The following is a 26265-nucleotide window of genomic DNA, read 5'->3' as shown; positions in this document are numbered from 1 at the left end:
TTCTATGGGGTTGAGGTCTGGAGACTGGCTAGGCTACTCCAGGACTTTCAAATGCTTCTTACGGAGCCACTCCTTCGTTGCCCGGGCGGTGTGTTTGGGATCATTGTCATGCTGGAAGACCCAGCCACGTTTCATCTTCAAAGCTCTCACTGATGGAAGGAGGTTTTGGCTCAAAATCTCACGATACATGGCCCCATTCATTCTTTCCTTAACACGGATCAGTCGGCCTGTCCCCTTAGCAGAAAAACAGCCCCAAAGCATGATGTTTCCACCCCCGTGCTTCACAGTAGGTATGGTGTTCTTGGGATGCAACTCAGTATTCTTCTTCCTCCAAACACGACGAGTTGAGTTTATACCAAAAAGTTCTATTTTGGTTTCATCTGACCACATGACATTCTCCCAATCTTCTGCTGTATCATCCATGTGCTCTCTGGCAAACTTCAGAGGGGCCTGGACATGCACTGGCTTAAGCAGGGGGACACGTCTGGCACTGCAGGATTTGATTCCCTGTCGGCATAGTGTGTTACTGATGGTAACCTTTGTTACTTTGGTCCCAGCTCTCTGCGGGTCATTCACCAGGTCCCCCCGTGTGGTTCTGGGATTTTTGTTCACCGTTCTCATGATCATTTTGAACCCACGGGATGAGATCTTGCGTGGAGCCCCAGATCAAGGGAGATTATCAGTGGTCTTGTATGTCTTCCATTTTCTGATAATTGCTCCCACAGTTGATTTTTTCACACCAAGCTGCTTGCCTATTGTAGATTCACTCTTCACAGTCTGGTGCAGGTCTACAATTCTTTTGCTAGTGTCCTTTGACAGCTCTTTGGTCTTGGCCATAGTGGAGTTTGGAGTCTGACTGTTTGAGGCTGTGGACAGGTGTCTTTTATACAGATAACAAGTTCAAACAGGTGCCATTAATACAGGTAACAAGTGGAGGACAGAAGAGCTTCTTAAAGAAGAAATTACAGGTCTGTGAGAGCCAGAGATCTTCCTTGTTTGAAGTGACCAAATACATATTTTCCACCATGATTTACAAATAAATTATTTAAAATTCCTACAATGTGAATTCCTGGATTTTTTTTTCACATTCTGTCTCTCACAGTTGAAGTGTACATATGACGAAAATTACAGACCTCTGTCATCATTTTAAGTGGGAGAACTTGTACAATCGGTGGCTGACTAAATACTTTTTTGCCCCACTGTATATATATATATATATATATATATATATATATATATATATATATATATATATATATGTATGTGTGGGAAAAAAATCACAAGACTACTTCATCTCTACAGGCCTGTTTCATGAGGGGGTTCCCTCAATCATCAGGAGATTTTAATGGGAGCATTCACATACCATGGTTTATATAGGGCACAGAGTGGGTGGGTACAGGCTGGCGTAGGGGCGTGGTGATTGGCTCATGTGTTACCTAGGAGGTGTTTCCGTCTGTGGCGGCATGCTGATACAATTTCGCTGCGCTTGTTGAGGGATGACAGGTCTGGACGGTATATTATAAACAGTTTCTCTTTCAAGCATAGGTTGCATCTTTTATTACCACTATTGTAAGGTGTGCTGGATGCAAGAATTTGCCATGTTATTGAATATTCAACATTATTGTCTTTGAGGTTCCAAATGTGTTTGCTGAGTTCTGTGGTATTCCGCAGGTTTTGGTTCCTGAAAGAAGCCTTGTGATTGTTCCATCTGGTTTTAAACTCTCCCTCGGTTAATCCTACATATGTGTCGGATGTGTTAATGTCCTTGCGTGTTACCTTAGATTGGTAGACAACTGATGTTTGTAAGCACCCCCCGTTGAGAAATATATATATATATATATATATATATATATATATATATGAAATACTTGACTTGGTGAATCCTAGCTGTAAATATACTCCTCCCCTCTTAACCACGCCCCCCACGCCCCACCTCCCGAAATCGGAGGTCTCAAGGTTGGCAAGTATGGACGTAGATGACCATAGTAACTAATTAGATTACCATAGTAACTAATTAGATTACCATAGTAACTGGTATATCATCCATAAGCGCAGATTCCAACCATTGAAATACTTTGTATAGTTCAAGACTTACGCTCATTAGAAAACATGACTGCACATCATAATGGCAGCTACACTTTCCGTCTTAAAAATTTTAAAAATAATTATTTGGAATGTCCGGCGGGCCAGATTGAAAAGCTTAACGGGCCGCATGTGGCCCCCGGGCCTTAATTTGCCCAGGTCTGTTCTAGAGTGTCTGATAAAGTCAATTTTGGTCTTACCTTGAAAGGACGGCCAGTGTTCCCAGGTTGACGCGGTGTATTCCATCCAGCAGAAGCAGCTTGCCCTCCATGGCGGCCGTGACCAATGGAGACGGACGCCATGCCGTGTCGCCGTTAGGGAGCGTGAACCTCTGCTGGAGAAGGTCCCTGGCTGTCATGTCCTGGAAAGGACCAAAGAATGCATTTTAAGAACACTCACTGATGCATGGATGAGGTTCAGTCATGACACTGGCCATATAATTAGCTTCAACGTTACTTCACCTGGTAGAGCATGACCGGCTCTATGCTGTAGCCCAGCATCTCCGCAAACTCTTTGGCAATCACAGACTTGCCACAACCCTGAGATAAACACAAATGAGGCCCTCGTTATAAAATAAAACTCACCTTTATTGTACTTGAAACTGTATACAGTAAGTGTGTGTTGGCTACCTTGGCTCCTATCAGACACATGTCTTTCACCATGTGTGACTGCATCATGTCAGCAATCAGCTGAGTGTGGCTGGGGGTGCCGATGAAGGCGGGGTTACTGTTGGGTGGGCGGGGCTCCTTGGTGCCAGCGGGGACCTGAAGGTTAATTAGCGACAAGTAACAAAAAATATGAATGGCTAGTGTTGACGTATTCATTTAATCTGGAACCAGAAGCTGTTTAAAGAGGACACGATGCGTAAACTTAAAATCAGAAGTATTTATTCCCTATTGGATACAATTCTAATACAATTTGTCTGAGCGCTATCTGCCCCTAGTAGCATTCAATACGGCGTCTTAAACAGGGCTATATGGACACGACCTTCCCCTCGCGCTCTTACAATATATATATATATATATATATATATATATATATATATATATATATATATATATATATATATACAGTATATATATATATGCTTGAACTTGGACCCAGTTTCAACTGGAACTTAGAGGATATGATTAGCTACACGGCCTATTCTAAGCATATATATACTAAATAGGGATGTCCGATAATATCTGACCGCCGATATTATCGGCCGATAAATGCTTTAAAAAGTAATATCGGAAATTATCGGTATCGGTTTCAAAATTATCGGTATCGGTTTCCAAAAGTAAAATTTGTGACTTTCTAAAACGCCGCAGGAAGATGTACAGAGCGCCAATTAATCCTTGAAGGCACTGCCTTTGCGTACTATCCCAGTCACATACTATCTACGGCTTGACACACGCACTAGCGAATGCAAGCATACTTGGTCAACAGCCATACAGGTCACACTGAGGGTGGCCGTATAAACAACTTTAACACTGTTACAAATATGTGCCACATTGTGAACCCACACCAAACAAGAATGACAAACACATTTCGGGAGAACATCCGCACCGTAACACAACATAAACACAACAGAACAAATACCCAGAACCTCTCACATATGTGATGACAAGGAGAAAAAGAATTAGCCCACTCTTTGAGCTTCATCTGTTGCACAAATAGACTAATAGTCTGGACTGAGTGAAGCTGTTTTATTTATGTTTTGTGCCTTTTTCCCCAGGCACTTTAAAGGATGGCTGTGTTATCTACTAGTCTAGACTGAAGCAGTTTTATTAATGTTCATGCACTTTAAAGGATGGCTGTGTTATCTACTAGTCTAGACTGAAGCAGTTTTATTAATGTTCATGCACTTTAAAGGATGGCTGTGTTATCTACTAGTCTAGACTGAAGCAGTTTTATTAATGTTCATGCACTTTAAAGGATGGCTGTGTTATCTACTAGTCTAGACTGAAGCAGTTTTATTAATGTTCATGCACTTTAAAGGATGGCTGTGTTATCTACTAGTCTAGACTGAAGCAGTTTGTTATTTTTGTGCCTTTCTTGTTTTTATTTGCACATTTTTGTTACTCATACAAACATGTTAAGAAGAGGGCAGATTGAGCCCAGTTTATAGTATACTCTGGACTGAAGCTGTGTGCCTTCATTGTTTTTGTAGTTGTTGTTTTGAGGCATGTTTAAAAAAATTTAAAAAATGCACTTTGTGAAAGTCAAAATACAGTGTTTCCCATAGTTGTAGTGGGTATCAGGATTATTTCAGGGAGAGCATGTCCCACATTCCAAGCTGCTGTTTTGAGGCATGTTAAAACAATAATGCACTTTGTGACTTCAATAATAAATATGGCAGTGCCATGTTGGCACTTTTTTTCCATAACTTGAGTTTATTTATTTTGGAAAACCTTGTTACATTGTTTAATGCATCCAGCGGGGCATCACAACAAATTAGGCATAATAATGTGTTAATTCCACGACTGTATATATCGGTATCGGTTGATATCGGAATCGGTAATTAAGAGTTGGACAATATCGGAATATCGGATATCGGCAAAAAAGCCATTATCGGACATCCCTAATACTAAACATTTCTTAACCACTTCATCCTTCATTATCTTAATTATATCCCAACATAATATATCCCCACACTAGCCTCTGGCAAAATATACAGTACCAGTCAAAAGTTTAGATACACTTTTTTATGTTAATGAATGAGATAGTGTCTCCATACTTTTGTATTGTACATAGACGTAAATGATCAAGTTACAGCTGGGGCATTTATTTACGTAAGGCGCAAAGGTGATAATTAGAGATGTCCGATAATGGCTTTTTTGCCGATATCCGATATTCCGATATTGTCCAACTCTTAATTACCGATACCGATATCAACCGATACCGATATATACAGTCGTGGAATTAACACATTATTATGCTTAATTTTGTTGTGATTCCCCGCTTGATGCATTAAAAAATGGGGTTGGGGGGGCGGGGTTGAGGTGGGGTGGGGGGCATAGGGGGTAGCGGAGGTTTATATTGTAGCGTCCCGGAAGAGTTAGTGCTGCAAGGGGTTCTGGGTATTTGTTCTGTTGTGTTTATGTTGTGTTACGGTGCGGAAGTTCTCCCGAAATGTGTTTGTCATTCTTGTTTGGTGTGGGTTCACAGTGTGGCGCATATTTGTAACAGTGTTAAAGTTGTTTATACGGCCACCCTCAGTGTGACCTGTATGGCTGTTGACCAAGCATTCACTTATGTGTGTTAAAAGCCGTAGATATTATGTGACTGGGCCGGCACTCAAAGGCAGTGCCTTTAAGGTTTATTGGCGCTCTGTACTTCTCCCTACGTCCGTGTACACAGCGGCGATTTAAAAAGTCATACATTTTACTTTTTGAAACCGATACCGATGATTTTGAAACAGATACCGATAATTTCCGATATTACATTTTAAAGCATTTATCGGCCGATAATATCGGCAGTCCGATATTATCGGACATCTCTAGTGATAATTGCAAAGAAACATTTTACAATTCAATATATAAAATAGTATTTTTTTAAGCTTTTAAAATTATTCTCAATGCATGAGAAAGGGGGAAGGAAAATGTAGCCCTTTTTGACCACACGGTCATTTACTAACAAGTACGGTTGTACAGTATACCGGTGCTAATAAACTATCGTGGTACTAATGAATTAAAGAAGGTACTCTACCGCTTTTGTAAAATACCAGTACTCGTGGTGACATTGCTGGTAATATGAGCCAAGGCGCATGTGAGTCAACACCCACACTCAGGGCACTTACAAGCAGAAACAGTGTAGAAACAGAAGCGGGAGAATGAACATATTTTCGCTTCAAAAGTAACGGTAAAGGTAAAGCTATTAACAAACTGGGTTAAATGATATAAACGATGTGAAGGAATTTATTTTTTATTATTTTATTTTTATTTGTCATACCCGTACACGTGCAGTGTATGAAGTTTGGACTAAGATCCCGACATGTACTAAAAAAACCCAGTAATAAATAGGCAATAAACATAAGGCACTTAACAAGAGGCAGGACCTAGATTAGCCGGCTAAGATATAAATGATCTAAATTTTGGCCAACGATAGAGTTTTTAACACTGTCATTATAACGTGATAAAGCATGTTAAGGCCTGGCAAATTTGACAGTGATTAGAGAACGAACACTTCCTCAATGCACCGCAGAGTCCTTGCTAAACTTGCTAGCGGCCAATGTCCCTCCACAGTGTTTTAGCTACTTCTAAATCACTAATCCTCGCCTCGCCGAATAAAGTACGTTTCTTACAAGTGTCATCCCTACAGGACGAGGAATAGCTAAACATGCTACGTAGGAAGATACAATAACGAACCGCTGACAGCAAGCTAGCGCTCCTGAATGTAAACAAATGGGTGGATCTATACAAATATAGATTGTAACGATACCAAGTCCAAGAGAAGGTTCCTACAATGATTACATCGATATTTTTTTGCTATTGTTTAGAAACTCAGGAAATACGTCCCTGGACACAGGATAACTTTAATTATGACTAGGGATGTCCAGGTTTTTGCACTTCCGATCCGATACCGATATTGTTTTTGCACTTCCGATCCGATACCGATATTGACCGATACCGATACTGACCGATACTGGCCTATCCGAGCATGTATTAAAGTTTAAAGTTATTTAGCCTACTTAGTTGTCAGAATCATGTTGAAAAGGGTTTTAGTACTCTTGATAACAACTAGCCAGCTGAATTAGGGGAGTTTGAATAATACACAATGGTTGGTAACAAGAAACTGACCTGTTTATTCAAGGATAAACACAAAATATACAAAATTATACATGACAAACAGAAATGGCATCATTGAACTAGGGCTGGGCGATATGGCCTTTTTTTAATATTGCGATATTTGAAGGCCATATTGCGATACACGATATATATCTCGATATTTTGCCTTAGCCTTGAATGAACACTTGATGCATATAATCACAGCAGTATGATGATTCTATGTGTTTTGATTGATTGATTGAGACTTTTATTAGTAGGTTGCACAGTGAAGTACATATTCCGGACAATTGACCACTAAATGGTAACACCCCAATAAGTTTTTCAACTTGTTTAAGTTGGGGTCCACTTAAATTGATTCATGATACAGATATATACTATCATCATAATAGAGTCATCACACAAGATAATCACATTGAATTATTTATAATCCAGGGTGTGGAGGGGGGCGCCGGATGTAAGTGTCAAAAAGACAGCCAAAAGAGTTTGATATGAAAATAAATCTAAAGTTAAAATATAGGGTAGAAATGCACCCATTTGCAGGAAATGTAGTCTTGATTTTCAAAATGTTCTTTCAAGGCTTGCATGTCTACATTAAAACATTCTTCTTCATACTGCATTAATATATGCTACTTTTAAACTTTCATGCAGAAAAGGAAATCACAACTAAAAAAATCACACATTTTTTCATACGGTGTTGATGTGGACATTTTTGCCTCGCATTTTGATGGTGTGGACGTGTGGCACCGAACAGAGATAAGCGTCTCGACAGACGTTACAATATTTGAACATTGATGACGAAAACTGTTTTCTCTGTCGTGTCCGTGTGTCGAAAATTGTTATGCGCTTATTTTTTTATTTGATTTTGTGCGTGGCATAGATTTGCCGTGCGCAGAGGACGTTTGAGCAGGCGCGCACCTTAGCGGCTGCGCTAGCATCACAGCTAACGTTAGCCATGCTGCTACCTCTCTGCTGGGAGAGGACGTATACGTATGTGACGTATGACGTGTGTAAGAAGTTGCGCTTGCTGTCTGTGAGAAGGAGACAGAAGGAGTGGGAAGAGCCTGTAGTGTAATGCCAGCAGCTAAAAGCAACTGCGTGAGAATCCACAGACCTGTGGATGTGTTGAAGGTGTGCTGGAAAATGCGGAACGGAAATAGGGAGCAGCAGAAAAGTGGAATGTATTATTTAAATCTGTGCGTTGGAAAACACGGACCGGAGTTTTTTTTTAAACTGGATCTGGATCGGCATTTTCCCATGCCTTGCCGATACGCATTTTTTGGCAAACATCGGATCGGGACATCCCTAATTATGACCAATGTATGATCCTGTAACTACTTGGTATTGGATCCATACCAAAATGTGTACTATCACACAAACAACAGAAGAATAAATAAACAAATTACATTTTAACAGAAGTGTCGATAGAAACTGTTAAAACAGAAAGTAACCAGATATTAATAGTAAACAAGTAGATTTATAATCCATCCATTTTCTACAGCTTCCATCCATTCATCTTCTTCCGCTTATCCGAGGTCGGGTCGCGGGGGCAGCAGCCTAAGCAAGGAAGCCCAGACTTCCCTCTCCCCAGCCACTTCGTCCAGCTCCTCCCGGGGGAACCCGAGGCGTTCCCAGGCCAGCCGGGAGACATAGTCTTCCCAACGTGTCCTGGGTCTTCCCCGTGGCCTCCTACCGGTCGGACGTGCCCTAAACACCTCCCGAGGGAGGCGATCGGGTGGCATCCTGACCAGATGCCCGAACCACCTCATCTGGCTCCTCTCGATGTGGAGGAGCAGCGGCTTTACTTTGAGCTCCCCGCGGATGACAGAGCTTCTCACCCTATCTCTAAGGGAGAGCCCTGCCACACGGCGGGGTAAACTCATTTCGGCCGCTTGTACCCGTGATCTTGTCCTTTCGGTCATAACCCAAAGCTCATGACCATAGGTGAGGATGGGAACGTAGATCGACCGGTAAATTGAGAGCTTTGCCTTCCGGCTAAGCTCCTTCTTCACCACAACGGATCGATACAGCGTCCGCATTACTGAAGATGCCGCACCGATCCGCCTGTCGATCTCACGATCCACTCTTCCCTCACTCGTGAACAAGACTCCGAGGTACTTGAACTCCTCCACTTGGGGCAGGGTCTCCTCCCCAACCCGGATATGGCACTCCACCCTTTTCCGGGCGAGAACCATGGACTCGGACTTGGAGGTGCTGATTCTCATCCCAGTCGTTTCACACTCGGCTGCGAACCGATCCAGCGAGAGCTGAAGATCCTGGCCAGATGAAGCCATCAGGACCACATCATCTGCAAAAAGCAGAGACCTAATCCTGCAGCCACCAAACCGGATCCCATCAACGCCTTGACTGCGCCTAGAAATTCTGTCCATAAAAGTTATGAACAGAATCGGTGACAAAGGGCAGCCTTGGCGGAGTCCAACCCTCACTGGAAACGTGTCCGACTTACTGCCGGCAATGCTTGTCCCTCATAATTTTAACAAAATAATACAATACACTAATATAATATAATAGGAAATATCACAATGTGTTACATACAAATTGCCCAGTAAGCGTTATTATTGCTGATGAGTTTATTGTAAACAACAGAAAATGAGTGTAATGAGACCAGCTGAGTAGCAACATTTTAAAGTGCATGCACAGCCAGATAAAGCTGCTGGATGATGACCACAAAATAAATGTTTTTTGATGATTTTGTAACTGCACCTAATGTTACGAGTGGATCTAGTTTTACCTGGAAGCTGACGTCTTTATCTGCAACACGCAAGGTGACGTCTGCGTATCCGTCGACACCCGTCGTCTTTGACACCCTGGTGACGGTGCTGCCCGGAGACTTGCGGCGGCCATCCATGAGCTCAAACCTCTGTGGAGACGTCAGAAAACGTGTGCAAATCTACAAACGCGTGCAGAATTGATTTGTTTACTTACACTGAGGACACTCTCCACAGCGCTGCGCCCGTCCTTGCCCAGCATGCTGTGGTAGGGGTAAAGTCTCTGGACCAGGTGCTGCAAGGACATCGCGGGGAATACATTCTGTGCCAACACAAGAGAGACGATCTGTATGAATGTCCAACTCCCACAGATGGAGACCTCAATCCTCTAAAGTCCTCACCAGGACATTAAGGCCATGGAAGAGGTTGTCCACAGGGAAGTCAGGAAGGCCCAGGTTCGACGATTCCTGGGAGCAAAGCGTGGTGGCGAGAGACAGCAGCTGGGATACCCTAACGTGTTAAGAAAGTATTGAACAACATGTTAAAGCCTTGTTTCCAACAAACACTACCACTATTTTGTGTCTATTTTCCATTCTTTAAATTGGAAACTGACAAACACTGTACCCTTCTGATTGAGTACTGTGGAGGGGGGCGTGGTCCAGTAATTGCCTGTCAAATGTCTATTCTTGGTGTTGCATTTTATCAAATAAATTTCCCCCAAAAATGCAACTTATACTCTAGTGCGACTTACCGTATTTTCGGACTATAAGTCTCTCCGGAGTATAAGTTGCACCGGCCAGCCAAAAATACATAATAAAGAAGGAAAAAAACATATATAAGTCGCATTTTGGGGGGAAATGTATTTGATAAAAGCCAACACCAAGAATAGACATTTGAAAGGCAATTTAAAATAAATAAAGAATAGTGAACAACAGGCTGAATAAGTGTCGTTATATGAGGCATAAATAACCAACTGGTATGTTAACGTAACATATTATGGTAAGAGTCATTCAAATAACTATAACATATAGAACATGCTATACGTTTACCAAACAATCTGTCACTCCTAATCGCTAAATCCCATGAAATCTTATACGTCTAGTCCAGGGGTCGGCAACCCGCGGCTCCGGAGCCGCATGCGGCTCTTTGATCACTCTGATGCGGCTCAGCAGCTTACTTGCTGAACCCCCCAATTTTCCCGTGAGACTTCCGGATTTCAGTGCCTCTCGCAGAAAACTCCCGGGATTACTATTCACCGATTTTCACCCTTAAAGCTATAATAAGGGCGTGCCGTGATGGTACAACATTTGACGCTCTCTACAATCTGTATTGACAGCGTGCCAGCCCAACACTTGTTATACAATATACATCTTCTGCTTACACACGTACGTGACAGCAAGGCATACTTGGTCAACAGCCACACAGGTTACACTGACGGTGATCACATAAAACAACTTTAACACTCTTACTAATAATGCGCCACACTTTGAACCAAAACCAAACAAGAATGACAAACACATTTCGGGAGAACATCTGCACCTAGATAACCGAGTTGGAAAAAATAACATTATAACATAAACACAACATAAACACAACGGAACAAACACCCAGAATCCCATGCAGCCCTGACTCTTCCGGGCTACATTATACACCCCTGCTACCACCAAACCCCGCCCCCAACCCAAGCCTGCTCCCTCACACATTATACACTCCCCCCTCTGTGCGTGGGTTGAGGTGGGCGGGGTTTGGTAGCGGGGGTGTATAATGTATCCCGGAAGAGTTAGGGCTGCATGGGATTCTGGGTATTTGTCCTGTTGTGTTTATGTTGTGTTACGGTGCAGATGTTCTCCCGAAATGTGTTTGTCATTCTTGTTTGGTGTGGGTTCACAGTGTGGCGCATTATTAGTAAGAGTGTTAAAGTTTTTTTTATACCGCCAACGTCAGTGTAACCTGTGTGGTTGTTGACCAAGTATGCCTTGCTGTCACCTACGTGAGCAAGCGGAAGCCCCATACAACATGTGGCTGATCAGGCAGGCTGGTTGTAGTGGGCGCTATATGCTGTACCATCACGGCATGCATGACGCTGACAAGGGCTATTCATTCAAAACCCGCGTGCCGCAACAGCTTAAAAATTCCATATAAAAGGTGTGGGCAGCGTGTCTGAGACCCCTGGTTTATACATTGCACAAAGCAAAAAAAAAATGTATATGCAATGTTATTTCATTTAAAATTTCAAAAATGTTGCGGCTCCCATTGTTTTCTATCATTGGTGAAACTGGTCAAAATGGCTCTTTGACTTGTAAAGGTTGCCGACCGCTGGTCTAGTCTCTTACGTGAATGAGCTAAATAATATTATTTGATATTTTACGCTAATGTGTTAATAATTTCACACACAAGTCGCTCCTGAGTATTAGTCGCACCCCCGGCCAAACTATGAAAAAAAATGCGACTTATAGTCCGAAAAATATGGTATATGTTTTTTTCCTTCTTTATTATGCATTTTCGGCCGGTGCGACTTATACCCCGGAGCGACTTATAATCCGAGAAATACGGTACGGTAAATAAAAGTCAGCAAACAATGGAGCTAATGGCATTAGCCAGGCCTCCCTCGCCCGCCTGCAGCTCGTGCAGAACACTGCTGCTCGTCTGCTAACACAGACCCGCAGACGTGAGCACATCACCCCTATTTTAGCGTCCCTTCACTGGCTCCCTGTGCGTTATCGAATCTATTTTAAACTCCTTTTATTTGTTTTTAAATGTCTAAACAACCTCGCGCCAACCTATCTCTCCGACCTCCTTCAGCCTTACTGCCCCACCCGATCCTTAAGATCAGCCGATCAGCTGCTGTTGACGGTCCCTGACACAAGGCTGAAGCTTAGAGGTGACAGAGCTTTCGCCGTTGCTGCTCCCAAGCTCTGGAACGACCTACCTCTGAGTATAAGACAAGCCTCCGCTCTTCCTGTTTTTAAATCTCTCTTAAAAACATACTTTTATTCCATGGCTTTTAACACTGAGTGATATCCATCCTGCAATGGCGCCCCATAATACACATGCTGTGAACCTGTTTTTATGTTTTTATTTATTCTATTTTATTTATTTATTTTTTATCGTGTTCTGTTTGTGTTGTGTTGTGTTTGCTCGGTACTCGTATTATCTTTTAACCTGCCCATTGTACAGCACTTTGGCTACCCCTGTGGTAAATTTTAAATGTGCTTTATAAATAAAGTTGATTGATTGATTGATTGATTGATAATGGTAGTTATAACATCAGAGCGTCTATTGCGCCCATAAAAAAACACTAAAAACAACATCCAAAAAGCAGCAACATTACTCCATTTATGATGCGATGACCTGAATATTAATCAAGTATTAGCAATATTGTTATTTTAAGCGCTAATGTTAAGGAACTACTTTTAGAGGTGCATTACTCACAGAGAGCTAACTAACTTATGCTGCTATATTGACATACTAAGATGGTGAGCTGCCGCATCACATCTCAGCTGGTGAGAGTTAAATCTAGATTATAAATCATTTCCCTCACATGGATAGTAGAAGGATGTGGCCATAAAATGAGAAGTTGGTAAGCAGGCAACTTCGAAGGCTTTCAAAACACTACCCTCGCGATGCTGGTGTTACAGGTAGCTGATAAGGTTTGACGTGTTGAAGCTCGGTGTTTTTGTCCCCTCATTTGCAGAACATTTTTGGCGCTAACAGTGCACAAAATGTTTTCCTCTGAATCGGTGAAGAAGTCCCAAAAAGTCGACGCCATTTTTGTTTACAGCAAGTTCTGTGACTACAGCACAGGGCAGGTAGGAGAAAAGTAGCGCTTGATTTGCTCACCCTAACCACCTTAGAGCACGGTACGGGTAATCTCAACTCTCTCTCTCTTTTTTTCTACGTCTCTCTCTTTAACATACTCTACAACTCACCCTTTCAATCAATCAATCAATCAATCAATGTTTATTTATATAGCCCTAAATCACAATCCCCATTAAAGTACTTAATTGGATTTAAGGGTGTGACTGTTCAGGTGTTATTTTAGGTCTCATAATACTTAATACCATATTTACATATGTTGTGTATGTTCTAGCCATGAAAATACCCAATTTACATTCTGAGCAAAAATATAAAACGCAACACTTGTTTCTGCTCCCATTTTTCATGAGTTGAACTCAAAGATCTAAAACTCTTACAATATACACAAGACCTTTTCCTCTCAAAATATTGTTCACAAATCTGTGTTAGTGAGCATTTCTTCATTGCCAAGATAATCCATCCCACTCTCACCCTATTATGTTAGATCCACTATGGACTGGACTCTCACAATATTATGCTAGATCCACTCGATGCCAATTGCACCGGTCGCCCAGGGGCAGGGGGCCCCCACATCTGCGGTCCCATCCAAGGTTTCTCATTGTCATCCCATTGGGTTGAGTTTTTTCTTGCCCTGATGTGGGATCTGAGCCGAGGATGTCGTTGTGGCTTGTGCAGCCCTTTGAGACACTCGTAATTTAGGGCTAATAAGTAAACTTTGATTGATTGATTGAAGTGTCTCAAAGGGCTGCACAAGCCACAACGACATCCGCGGTACAGAGTCCACATAAGGGCAAGGAAAAACTCACAACCCAGTGGGACGTCGATGTGAATGACTATGAGAAACCTTGGAGAGGACCGCATATGTGGGTGACCCCCCCCTCTAGGGGAGACCAGATGCAATGGAAGTCGAGTGGGTCTGACATAATATTGTGAAAATCCAGTCCATAGTAGATCTAACATAATAGTGAGAGTCCAGTCCTTTAACTCTCTCTCTCTCTCTCTCGCTCTCTCTCAATCCAACTCGCCCTGACTCTTTTTCTAACTCTCTCTCTCTCACTTGCTGTCGTGGGCTCTAAACTCTTTCGCTTTGTCTCTAACACTCTCTCTCTCTAACAAACTCTGTTTTGTTAAGCCTTTTTACAAAATGTAAATACATAAAAACACAAAGTGGCGCCCCGCCGTTCTTTGATTTTTCAGTATACTGCCCTTGGTGGAAAACGTGTACACACCCTATTGCACCCCTAATGGCATACTGGGAATTCATACCTGCCAACTTTTGAAATCAGAAAAACCTAGTAGCCAGGGTCCAGGGGCCGCAGGCCCCGGTAGGTCCAGGACAAAGTCCTGGTGGGGGGTTCAGGGGGGTTCGCCCCCCCGACGCAAAATGATTATTAGCATTCAGAAGGTTAAAATGTTGCTAAAACCATCACTTTTCTATCAGTCACAGTGACTTTTCAAAACAAAAATATTACAGCAAAAATCATATGGGTTGATCGACATGTTTATTCTGTAAGCTAACTTCAATAGTTTGAAATTATTTTGACAGTTAATGCCAGTTATCCTGTCAACCTTTCACAAGACTTCAATTTGTTAATTGAAAGTATAAACCGCATAAACACTTTTTACAGTAAACAAATGGTAAAACAGTACTAAACAATTCCATAAAAAAAAAAATTGGTGTCATTATTAACTTTCTGTCCAAGCTTGTATAATCTACTGCCTTGTTCAATTGTAAAAAATATTCTGTGCCTAAAATTCACATTTCTATCACAATTATCATACTGTAAACATGGTAAGCTAACTTCATTAAAATTAATAGTCCTGTCAATAGCATGGAATTACAATTCAAATGTAGTTTTTTTGTAAGCTTTTCAAAAGAATTCAAAATATGAAAAATTAATGAAAATTAATTTAAACCATCAGACACTTGAAAAGTGGCACATCACATCTCAGTCCATGCTCAATTATTGCCTCCGTAAATACAACTTCGGCATTTATCACATCCAAAGAATCTGTTTGGGCGACGAAAAACGTTGAAAGTTTTCCACTTGTATCGCTAGCAACGGCATTAGACTTGTGTTTTTTTGTCCCAACGTGGTCTTTTACATCGCTAATTCCTCCGTGTCCGATCGAAAAATCTTGTCTGCACAAGGTGCAATTTGCGTAGTTTTCACCCTTTTTGGAACGGATAATTATTCCCGGATAGGCTTTTGAATATTCTTCACGGAATGACTGCAGTTTTCTTTTCGGATTAAGACTCGTTTGCGATTTTTCTCCGGCTGATTCCATGATCGTTCGCTCGTTTGGAAACAATGGCAACTGGTGCCTCGTGCTTGGCATTCGGAATGGCTCGATAGGAAGTTACGGGAAGCAGTGTCGATTGTCATTGTTGTTACGCGATTTCGTGAATAAAACATAAAAAAACTTTTTTTTTTTAATTAATGAAAAACCGTATTTTTTATCACTGCAACCGTAACCCGGAATACGTTGATGAAAACTGTACTAATTACGGGAAAACCGGAGTAGTTGGCAGGTATGGGAATTGAGCACCAATCATTGGCAGTACAGTCAGCAAAGTGAACCGTTACAACACATGGAACATATGGAAACACATTTGGGTTTACTGTTCCAAATCGTATTGTTTGGTGGAAACGTGGCTTTAAAAAAATACTTTTTTACGTTTGTAATATTTAGGGGTTCACCTCTCTGCAGCTATATTCGGTCCTGCTGTGTACAACAACTCCAACTGGTCCTGAACACAAAATACACCACCTTCGTTAGGGCTAGGTTTTTTTGGGGGGGTCCGAAAGAACAGTTTTGGAATGCACCTTAAATGGAAGGTAATAAATGTCTCTGGCTTGAAAGCGAGAGCGGAGGGGAGGATCCAGAGGGTTGCCTTTGTACTTGGGGACGGGCAGACCGAGGGCGATGACCCGGAAGTCCTCGCTTACGCGGACGATCTTCCAGCTGTCCAGCTCCTCTTTGGTGTGCTCCTATAACCATGCAACACAGAAAATATGAAAATTGTACAAAATAGAATCACAGGGTAAGCTCAATTTAAGAATCCCTCATTGTACGAACCTTTCGAATTACGAACCACAGACTGGAAAAAAATATGCTTTTGTGTACAAACCTCGCACAAACCTTGTTTGCATCAAAGAAGTTGTTTTTCTCACTACGATGGGGCATACTTGCCAACCTTGAGACCTCCGATTTCGGGAGGTGGGGCGTGGTTAATATATATATATATATATATAAGAAATACTTGACTTTCAGTGAATTCTAGCTATATATATTTATATATATATATATATATATATATATATATATATATATATATATATATATTTTATTTTATATATATATATATATATATATATATATATGTGTATATATATATATATATATATATATATATACACATATATATGTATATATATATATATATATATATATATATATAAATAAATAAAAGAAATACTTGAATTTCAGTGTTCATTTATTTACACATATACACACACATAACACTCATCTACTCATTGTTGAGTTAAGGGTTGAATTGTCCATCCTTGTTCTATTCTCCGTCACTATTTCAGAACACACACATTATACAAATACACATTATAAAATCAATAAGAAAACGGGAGCTCTAATTTGGGAGTCTGAATTAGGATCAGAAGTTCCTATATAAACATTGCGCACTCACGTCGCCATTTTGTATTGATTACTGCAGCTGTGCACTGGATTCATTCACAAATACAAACTACAACAACTCACAAACACTTTAGAGTTAGGCTCCACCATCAGAATGTGTACTTAAACTTATAAAGATCACATGGATATTATTTAGTGAGTTGATTCACCAAAACTAACCTGTTATACAGGAGGAAAAAGCACACAAGACGTTTCAATTGTTCACAGACTGGTCGCTCTCATCAGAATGACAAGACACTTCCGGTCTGCAGGTGATAGCATTCAATTGGGAATAAACACCCTACTGCCCCTTACTGACCAATGTGAATACTGATAAATGTGTAATGACAGCTCCAAAAAGTTAGTTATATCGTGATTGGGCAGGCTGTTTACATTGTGGGAAAGCGGACGTGAGAACAGGCTGTCAACACGTCACTCAGGTCCGCCTGAATTTCGGGAGATTTTCGGGAGAAAATTTGTCCCGGGAGGTTTTCGGGAGAGGCGCTGAATTTCGGGAGTCTCCCGGAAAATCCGGGAGGGTTGGCAAGTATGCGATGGGGTGATACCATCCTGGTTTTTGGAGTATAAATATTTGGGATTTTGGCACCAGCCACTAAACTAGTCCTGACCAATATAAAAGTCTATGAGCATGAACTGATGAAGCCTCCTCGGAGGAGAGGCGAAACGTCTTCAAAGACAAAGCAAACAGTCCAGTTGCGATGGATTGAATGCCCTGAGATTACAAACTTCTCTATTTACGTACCCCAAAATTAGGATTTTGTTGTCAACGTAAACCCGAGAATATGACTGAAAAATCAAACAAGGATTCAGAATCTGAACGAAAATAGGGCGAGACAAAATCATAGGATAAACTTAGGGTTGAAAGATGTATTTATCAGGTTTGTTACACATTTACTTCTATACTAAAAGTAAAAACTTACCATTTAAAAATATAAAAACAATTAATATAGGGGTAACACATGTAATTAAAGTTGTAGGATTACAAGAATAAAGTAATAATTTTAGAATTAGAAAATGTGCATATTGCAAGAATAGTAAATAATGGTTGTTTGTGATCTAACGAGAGAAAAAAAGCCAAGGTTTTACATTCAAAAAGTTGCAGATTTGTAAAAGGTAATGCAATAAATGCATGTTTAAAAAAAGAAATAAAACACATACAAATAATAGTCTTGTTACTTCATTATGTATTTGTTCAAATTTGTTCAGGTTCCAATGTCTGTTTTTTCTTCTTCAAGGTTTCCCCTAATGTATTGGATTGTGTTGTGCTGTGCTGAGCCATGGCAATCTCTTAAAAATGGGTTGTTTTTACGTGAAAACAAAATAAAGTAATATAATGTATTGTAGGGTTCAGAATAAGATAAACAAAGTCTGACGCTATTTTTAGCTTTTATTGTCAAGTTTATGCTAACAATGGGCCCAATTCCAGCAAATGTTTCCTCTGTGCACACCCATTTCTGTGTTTTACTCCTAGACAGCTTCCTCATTCTTTGCCGACACGGTGTGTTCACAAACTATGGGAAAAATTAACACCATAACATACTAATGAACACATTAACACCAGCAGGTAATTACAGCACAAATGGCTATATAGAGTTTATTATTTGCGCACTATTAACTAGTGATTCACTTAAAATTTGGCCAAAAAAAGACATACAGTACTTTGACCACCGAAACAGCGCTGCCGAAACTGAATGTTGTGATGACTAAAGCAATACACAAGGGGTTGTCTGGATCGGAGGAAGAATGTCCGCGATGTGGACGTACTTTAATATATCCGAGATATACTCACAGACAGCGATTTTCAAAATTTAAGGAGAGGAAGGCTCCCAGCAGCGCGAAGCAAGTGTTAAGGTAATAACACCAGAAATAGATGCTAGATTTGTTGCCAGTCATTTTTAATTTAAAAAAAAGTGACTAAAAGGATTGGAGAACTCTAGAAAAAAAATCCTGAACAAAGTACATTGTACAATAAACAGCAACAATGAAAAAACTGAGCAAAACGATATTATGTTAGAAAAATATATGTCAGTGATGTGCGGTGAGGTTGATGGCTGGTGAGGCACTGACTTCATCACAGTCAGATTTACAAACATATGAACCCTAAAGAGTATCTTATTCACCATTTGATTGGCAGCAGTTAACGGGTTATGTTTAAAAGCTCATACCAGCATTCTTCCCTGCTTGGCACTCAGCATCAAGGGTTGGAATTGGGGGTTAAATCACCAAAAATGATTCCCGGGCGCGGCGCCGCTGCTGCTCACTGCTCCCCTCACCTCCCAGGGGGTGATCAAGGGGATGGGTCAAATGCAGAGGACAAATTTCATTACACCTAGTGTGTGTGTGTGACAATCATTGGTACTTTAACTTAACTTTAACTTTACACATACAAACTGTAGCACACAAAAAAGCACATTTAATAAAAAAAACGTTATTATGGTCTTACCTTTACTTAGAAATTAAGTCCATGCGCCGCAACTAAAGCCCTCACTTAAACTTTCACGTGCAAGATTGAATCTATTTAAAAAAGTGTAACCGAGGGTTTATAAATGTCGCCTATACTGTATGAAACTACAAAATAACAAACACGGAGGCTCCAGTTTACACGAGGACCACTTTATTTACCTTCTTTCAAAAACCTCCGCAACGTGACATCACTTCCGCTCTTAGCGCCTTCAAAATAAGAGCTCAAGGCATATACTGTATAACAACGCATAACAGGAACTTAACATCACAAAGAGGAAAGCCCATGAAAATAGGTTACAAAAGTTATTTAATAAGAAGCCAAAAAGTGCAAAAACAATAATGTTCGTGTTGGAGGACTTGTGAGTGCAGAGTGCAGGTGTACCTCACCTCACCTGCCTCTAGTGACTGCACGTCACTGATATATATTAATACTATAATTATTAACAGATTTGTATTAAATGTATGTATACATTGTTTTTGCCTTTTTAAAGAAAATATATGCATTTTAGCAATAATCTGATGAAGTCATATTGACCATGCCACCAATCTGGGGGAAACCCTGTTTTTCTTAGTTAAGTTTAAAGGCAAGCAGCATATTCTTAGCCCTTAGATGAAAAATAGCCCCACGGGTTGTTATTCTTCAAAAGCATTAAAGTGAACACACATGTCACACATTTAATCACTAATTTGATTAAACATTGTAATCTGTCATTGAAAATATGTTTATAAATGGAGATAATACATGTATGTTGCAAGGTAAACATGACCTCCCTGGGTGGTGAAACTGCTGACATCAGACGTGTAAGTGGGACAGTATTGACAGTCAAAGTTGCATCATATGTGCGAGATGACATCAGATGCGTAAGTGGGATAGTATTGACAGTCAAAGTTGCATCAGATGTGAGAGATGACATCACATGTGTAAGTGGGACAGTCAGAGTTGATTTGAATTAAAGGTTCTGAATAGGAACTGCTTGGAGTCATTTTTGAACCCACTTGTGGAAGAGTGGGGGAGTGATACAATAACTGTAATTTCTTAAAATTAATGAAAAAAAAATAAATGCAAATGGCCTAATGTCAAAAACATGTTTTGGAAGCAATACCTGGAATATGAAACTATTATAACTTTTTGATTAAGATTTTAAAGAATAACAACCCAGTTTATTGCATAAACGCATTGATTTTAATTGCGGTCATTTTTGACTCCACTTGTGGAAGAGTGTAGGTAGTAGAAGGTTGTGCATCCAATAGTTAAATGTATTTTAGAGTTGTAACTAGGGATGTCCCGATCCGATATTTGGATCGGATCGGCCGCCGATATTTGCCAAAAATTGCGTATCGGCAAGGCATGGGAAAATGCCGATCCAGATCCAGTTTAAAAAAAAAACTCTGGTCCGTGTTTTCCAACGCACCGATTTAAATAATACATTCCACTTTTCTGCTGCTCCCTAATTTCCGTTCCGCATTTTCCAGCACACCTTCAACACATCCACAGGTCTGTGAATTCTCACGCAGTTGCTTTTAGCTGCTGGCAGTACACGACAGGCTCTTCTCACTCTTTCCTGTGTCTCCCTCTCACAGACAGCAAGTGCACCTTCTTACACATGTCACATACTGTCACGACATACGTCACATACTGTCACGACATACGTCACATACGTATACGTCCTCCCCGAGCAGAGAGGTAGCAGCATGGCTAACGTTAGCTGTGATGCTAGCGCAGCCGTGCGAGCAACACTGCCTCTAAGGTGCGCGCCTGTGCAATTGCGCACTGTTTAAGCGTCCTCTGCGCATAGCAATTATATGCCACGCACAAAATCAAATAAAAGAATAAGCGCATAACAATTTTCGACACACGGACACGACAGAGAAAACAGTTTTCGTCATCATTGTTCAAATATTGTGACGTCTGTCGAGACGCTTATCTCCATTCGGTGCCACAAGTCCACACCATCAAAATGCCGAGGCAAAAATTTCCACATCAACATCGTATGAAAAAATTAGTGATTTTTTTAGTTGTGATTTCCTTCTCTGCATGAAAGTTTAAAAGTAGCATATATTAATGCAGTATGAAGAAGAATGTTTTAATGGAGACATGCAAGCCTTGAAAGAAAATTTTTAAAATCAAGACTACATTTCCTGCAAATGGGTGCATTTCTACCCTATATTTTAACTTTAGATTTATTCTCATATCAAACGCTGTCTTTTTGACACTTACCGTATTTTCCGCACTATAAGGCGCACCTAAAAACCACAAATTTTCTCAAAAGCTGACAGTGCGCCTTATAACCCGGTGCGCTTTATATATGGATAAATATTAAGATTCATTTTCATAAAGTTTAGGTCTCGCAACTACGGTAAACAGCCGCCATCTTTTTTCCCCGTAGAAGAAGCGCGCGGTGCATGCTGGGATATGTGACGTTTCATTTCCATTTGTGTGTTTATGTAAAGACCCCAAAATGGCTCCTATTAAGTGTGTTGTCTGTCTAATTATAAATAATGCAGACGAGGCGTGTTAACTGAGTTCTCAACGTTTACTCACAGCGTGCTCATAACCACATTCTAACTCCCAGCATACAACAACGCTTCTCAGGGCTACCGCGCATGCTCGTCACTATCGTTGCATGCTGGGTAGTGTAGTTGTTATATTTGCTAGCTCATAACATCACATTAAGAGACACGCTTACGCGCTTAATTCAATACTCGCCGTCATTCCGGGTGGATTGACAAAAGACCTCCAGCCGCTAGATATTGGTGTCAACAGGGCATTCGAAGCTAGACTGCTAACTGCGTGGGAACAGTGGATGACGAAGAAGCGCGCGGTGCATGCTGGGATATGTGACGTTTCATTTCCATTTGTGTGTTTATGTAAAGACCCCAAAATGGCTCCTATTAAGTGTGTTGTCTGTCTAATTATAAATAATGCAGACGAGGCGTGTTAACTGAGTTCTCAACGTTTACTCACAGCGTGCTCATAACCACATTCTAACTGCCAGCAGACAACGCTTCTCAGGGCTACCGCGCATGCTCGTAACTATCGTTGCATGCTGGGTAGTGTAGTTGTTATATTTGCTAGCTCATAACAGCACATTGAGAGACACGCTTACGCGCTTAATTCAATACTCGCCGTCATTCCGGGTGGATTGACAAAAGACCTCCAGCCGCTAGATATTGGTGTCAACAGGGCATTCGAAGCTAGACTGCTAACTGCGTGGGAACAATGGAAGACAGAAGGCGAACACACCTTCACTAAGACGAGGAGGCAGCGCCAGACGACGCCAACATCTGCCAGTGGATCGTAAATTTGCCCAACTTTTCACTTCGGACACCGAAGACGAAGGATTTACGAATGAAGAATAACTTCAGAAAGTGAGCGCGATGTTTATTTTGTGTGTTGTGACATTAACGTTCGAGCAACATTATGTTGCTATTGCTCTGCACTATTTTGAATTTTACTATGTTTGTGATTGCACATTTGCGTACATTTTGGGAGTGAACAGAGTTGTTAGAACGCTGGTTTTTAATATATTATTAAAGTTTGACTGACCTATCTGACTGTTTTTTTGACATTCCCTTTAGCGCAGCGTAGGCGCGGCTTATAGTCCGGGGCGGCTTATTGGTGGACAAAGTTATGAAATATGCCATTCATTGAAGGTGCGGCTAATAATCCGGTGCGCCTTATAGTGCGGAAAATACGGTACATCCGGCGCCCCCCTCCACACCCCGGATTATAAATAATGTAAATAATTCAATGTGATTATCTTGTGTGATGACTGTATTATGATGATAGTATATATCTGATAGTATATATCTGTATCATGAATCAATTTAAGTGGAACCCGACTTAAACAAGTTGAAAAACTTATTGGGGTGTTACCATTTAGTGGTCAATTGTACGGAATATGTACTTCACTGTGCAACCTACTAATAAAAGTCTCAATCAATCAATCAAAACACATAGAATCATCATACTGCTGTGATTATATGCATCAAGTGTTCATTCAAGGCTAAGGCAAAATATCGAGATATATATTGTGTATCGCAATATGGCCTTAAAATATCGCAATATTAAAAGAAGGCCATATCGCCCAGCCCTAGTTCAATGATGCCATTTCTGTTTGTCATGTATAATTTTGTCTATTTTGTGTTTATCCTTGAATAAACAGGTCAGTTTCTTGTTACCAACCATTGTGTATTATTCAAACTCCCCTAATTCAGCTGGCGAGTTGTTATCAAGAGTACTAAAACCCTTTTCAACATGATTCTGACAACTAAGTAGGCTAAATAACTTTAAAATGTAATACATGCTCGGATAGGCCAGTATCGGTATCGGATCGGAAATGCAAAAACAATATCGGTATCGGAAGTGCAAAAACCTGAATCGGGACATCCCTAGTTGTAACAGGAAAATCCAGAAAAAGGATCTGCTTACACCGCCCGTTAAAAACCTAAAAACCGTGAGGAAAAGTGTGAAACATGGGCGAGAGTGTCGCACCTGTAGCAGCTTGTCGTAGCGCTCGGCCGCCATCAGGAAGCGTCCGTCCTCCAGCTGCATCTCTCTGTTCTCCAGCAGGTTGTTGAGGACAGGCAGAACGTTTCTCTCGGCCTTCTCCAGCCCCTCCAGCACCAGAACTCGGCCTTGAGTGGCCGCCCGGACTGCACACTGACGTACAAAAACACACAAGTTGGGTCATTAATGAAATTGAAAAAATAGCTTTAAGGAACAATCTTGCTGGATGATGTCATCATCTGCTGCTTCCCAGGAATTTACACAAACTTCAGACAAGATTGAATCCCTCCCCAAAACCGAGGGCTATTTTATCCCACAAGCCATTTATTTACAATGTGTGCTCGCGTGTGTGTTTAGGAACGTTTACAATCAGAATAGAATCAAAAAGCTCCTCCTTGACGTCAGCTGGCAGGAAACTTAAGTTGTCTGGGCGCACCGCAGAGTCCGCGGTGCGCAATTTAGGCATGTGTGTCATGCACATGCGGCGTGTTGTGTGGTAAGAGGAGAGGTTTAAAAAAATAAGAGCTATAACTATAGTGAAGACCAGATGTTCTAAATTTAACTCTGGAGTCCATTTTCAGCAACTGTAATCTGATAATTGTTTGGTAACGTGAAAGGACACAGGAATGGCAAAGAGCGAGATAGGGTAGTCATGGTGGTCATAATGTCAGAGTTGGAAATGCCTTGACAGTCCTTAACCTCAACCGCATTAAGTCCTTTATTAACTGTACAGGTAACCTTTTAAGTAACATTCTACAGCAGGGGTGTCAAACTCAAATACAGAGTGGGCCAAAATTTAAAACTGAACAAAGCTGCGGGCCAAGGTTGAACAAATTAACCTTTTTATAGGGACCCAAACAAGTTTTGCATTGAATATTGAACAAGCAAGGCTTATATAACTTTATAGTGACATGCAAAATCGAGTTTCAAATAATAATAATAATAATTAAAAAATATCAATGGCATATCAAATACAATTTAAATAAAAATTGAATGCCTCTTTTCTATTTGCAGCCTTCTGAGGTAAATATCAACATTAACTTTTTCCACAGGCTAATAAATTTGAAAATAAAATAACAATGAATAAATCAACCATTCAGGACTTTAAACTGCTCAGTTTGCAACACACTGATCTAATCTGATGTGCCATCTTTTCTTGGATGCTCGTTCATTAATGTCGAGTCTCTGGATTTGAGCTGAGGCAACCTTCATTATCGAACGAAGGTGTTCATCAGTCATTATATCTCGTAGTCCACCCGGATCACAGTCTTGGGGGCGTGTCTTAAATGCACTGCCTTTAACGTACTCTACGAGCTATCATCACGTCTGCTTTTCATCCATTCTAACATCGTTCAGACACATGAGAGAATGCAATGCATACTTCATCAACAGCGATACAAGTTACACTGAGGGTGCCAGTATAAAAAACGTTAACACTGTTAGAAATATGCGCCACACTGTGAATACACACCAAACAAGAATGACAAACACATTTCGGGAGAACATCCGCACCGTAACACAACATAAATACAACAGAACAAATACCCAGAATCCTTTGCAGCACTAACTCTTCCGGGACTCTACAAAATACACCCCCCCCCCCCCACACACACACACACACACACCTTGTAGCGTCCCGGAAGAGTTAGTGCTGCAAAGGGTTCTGGGTATTTGTTCTGTTGTGTTTATGTTGTGTTACGGTGCGGATGTTCTCCCGAAATGTGTTTGTCATTCTTGTTTGGTGTGGGTTCACAGTGTGGCGTATATTTCTAACAGTGTTACAGTTTTTTATTTGGCTACCCTCAGTGTAACCTGTATCGCTGTTGATGAAGCATGTGTTGCATTCAATTGTGTGTGCGTGCAGAAGCCGCACATGTTATGTGACTGGGCCAGCACTCGGACTGGCTGAAAAGCAGACATGACGATTTTCGGGAGGGGCGCTGAAGTTTGGAAGACTCCCGGGAGGGTTGGCAAGTATTAGAATTAGCGGTGAATGCGGTGTTACCGCGGCACCGCCGCAATATATAATCGGCGGGCCAGCTTTAGTGTTAATTTGATATCGCCTCAAGGGCCAAGTGAAATTACACGGCGGGCCAAATTTGGCCCGCGGGCCAGAGTTTGACACCCATGTTCTACAGCAATTTAACATTCAAATATTAATCCAAGAACAGTGATACAAATC

General features: G+C 41.0%; 1 protein-coding gene across 2 annotated transcripts in view; it reads right to left on the bottom strand.

The window, feature by feature from the left end:
* Positions 1-26265, bottom strand: part of vwa8 (von Willebrand factor A domain containing 8) — a 212249-nt gene that overhangs the window by 153679 nt on the left and 32305 nt on the right. For both annotated transcript variants that reach the window (XM_072914532.1, XM_061970810.2), the window contains exons 5-13: positions 24069-24236; positions 16225-16389; positions 16099-16148; positions 9982-10090; positions 9798-9902; positions 9604-9732; positions 2712-2846; positions 2544-2621; positions 2283-2443 (exon numbers count right to left, since the gene is read on the bottom strand). In XM_072914532.1, the coding sequence (XP_072770633.1) occupies positions 2283-2443; positions 2544-2621; positions 2712-2846; positions 9604-9732; positions 9798-9902; positions 9982-10090; positions 16099-16148; positions 16225-16389; positions 24069-24236 (1100 nt within the window). The remainder of the gene's footprint in view (positions 1-2282; positions 2444-2543; positions 2622-2711; positions 2847-9603; positions 9733-9797; positions 9903-9981; positions 10091-16098; positions 16149-16224; positions 16390-24068; positions 24237-26265) is intronic.

This window comes from Nerophis lumbriciformis, linkage group LG13, assembly GCF_033978685.3.
Source record: "Nerophis lumbriciformis linkage group LG13, RoL_Nlum_v2.1, whole genome shotgun sequence".
Lineage (NCBI taxonomy): Eukaryota > Metazoa > Chordata > Actinopteri > Syngnathiformes > Syngnathidae > Nerophis > Nerophis lumbriciformis.
The sequence above is the reverse complement of the archived record's forward strand: the minus strand, read 5'-3'. Positions and strand labels throughout refer to the sequence as shown.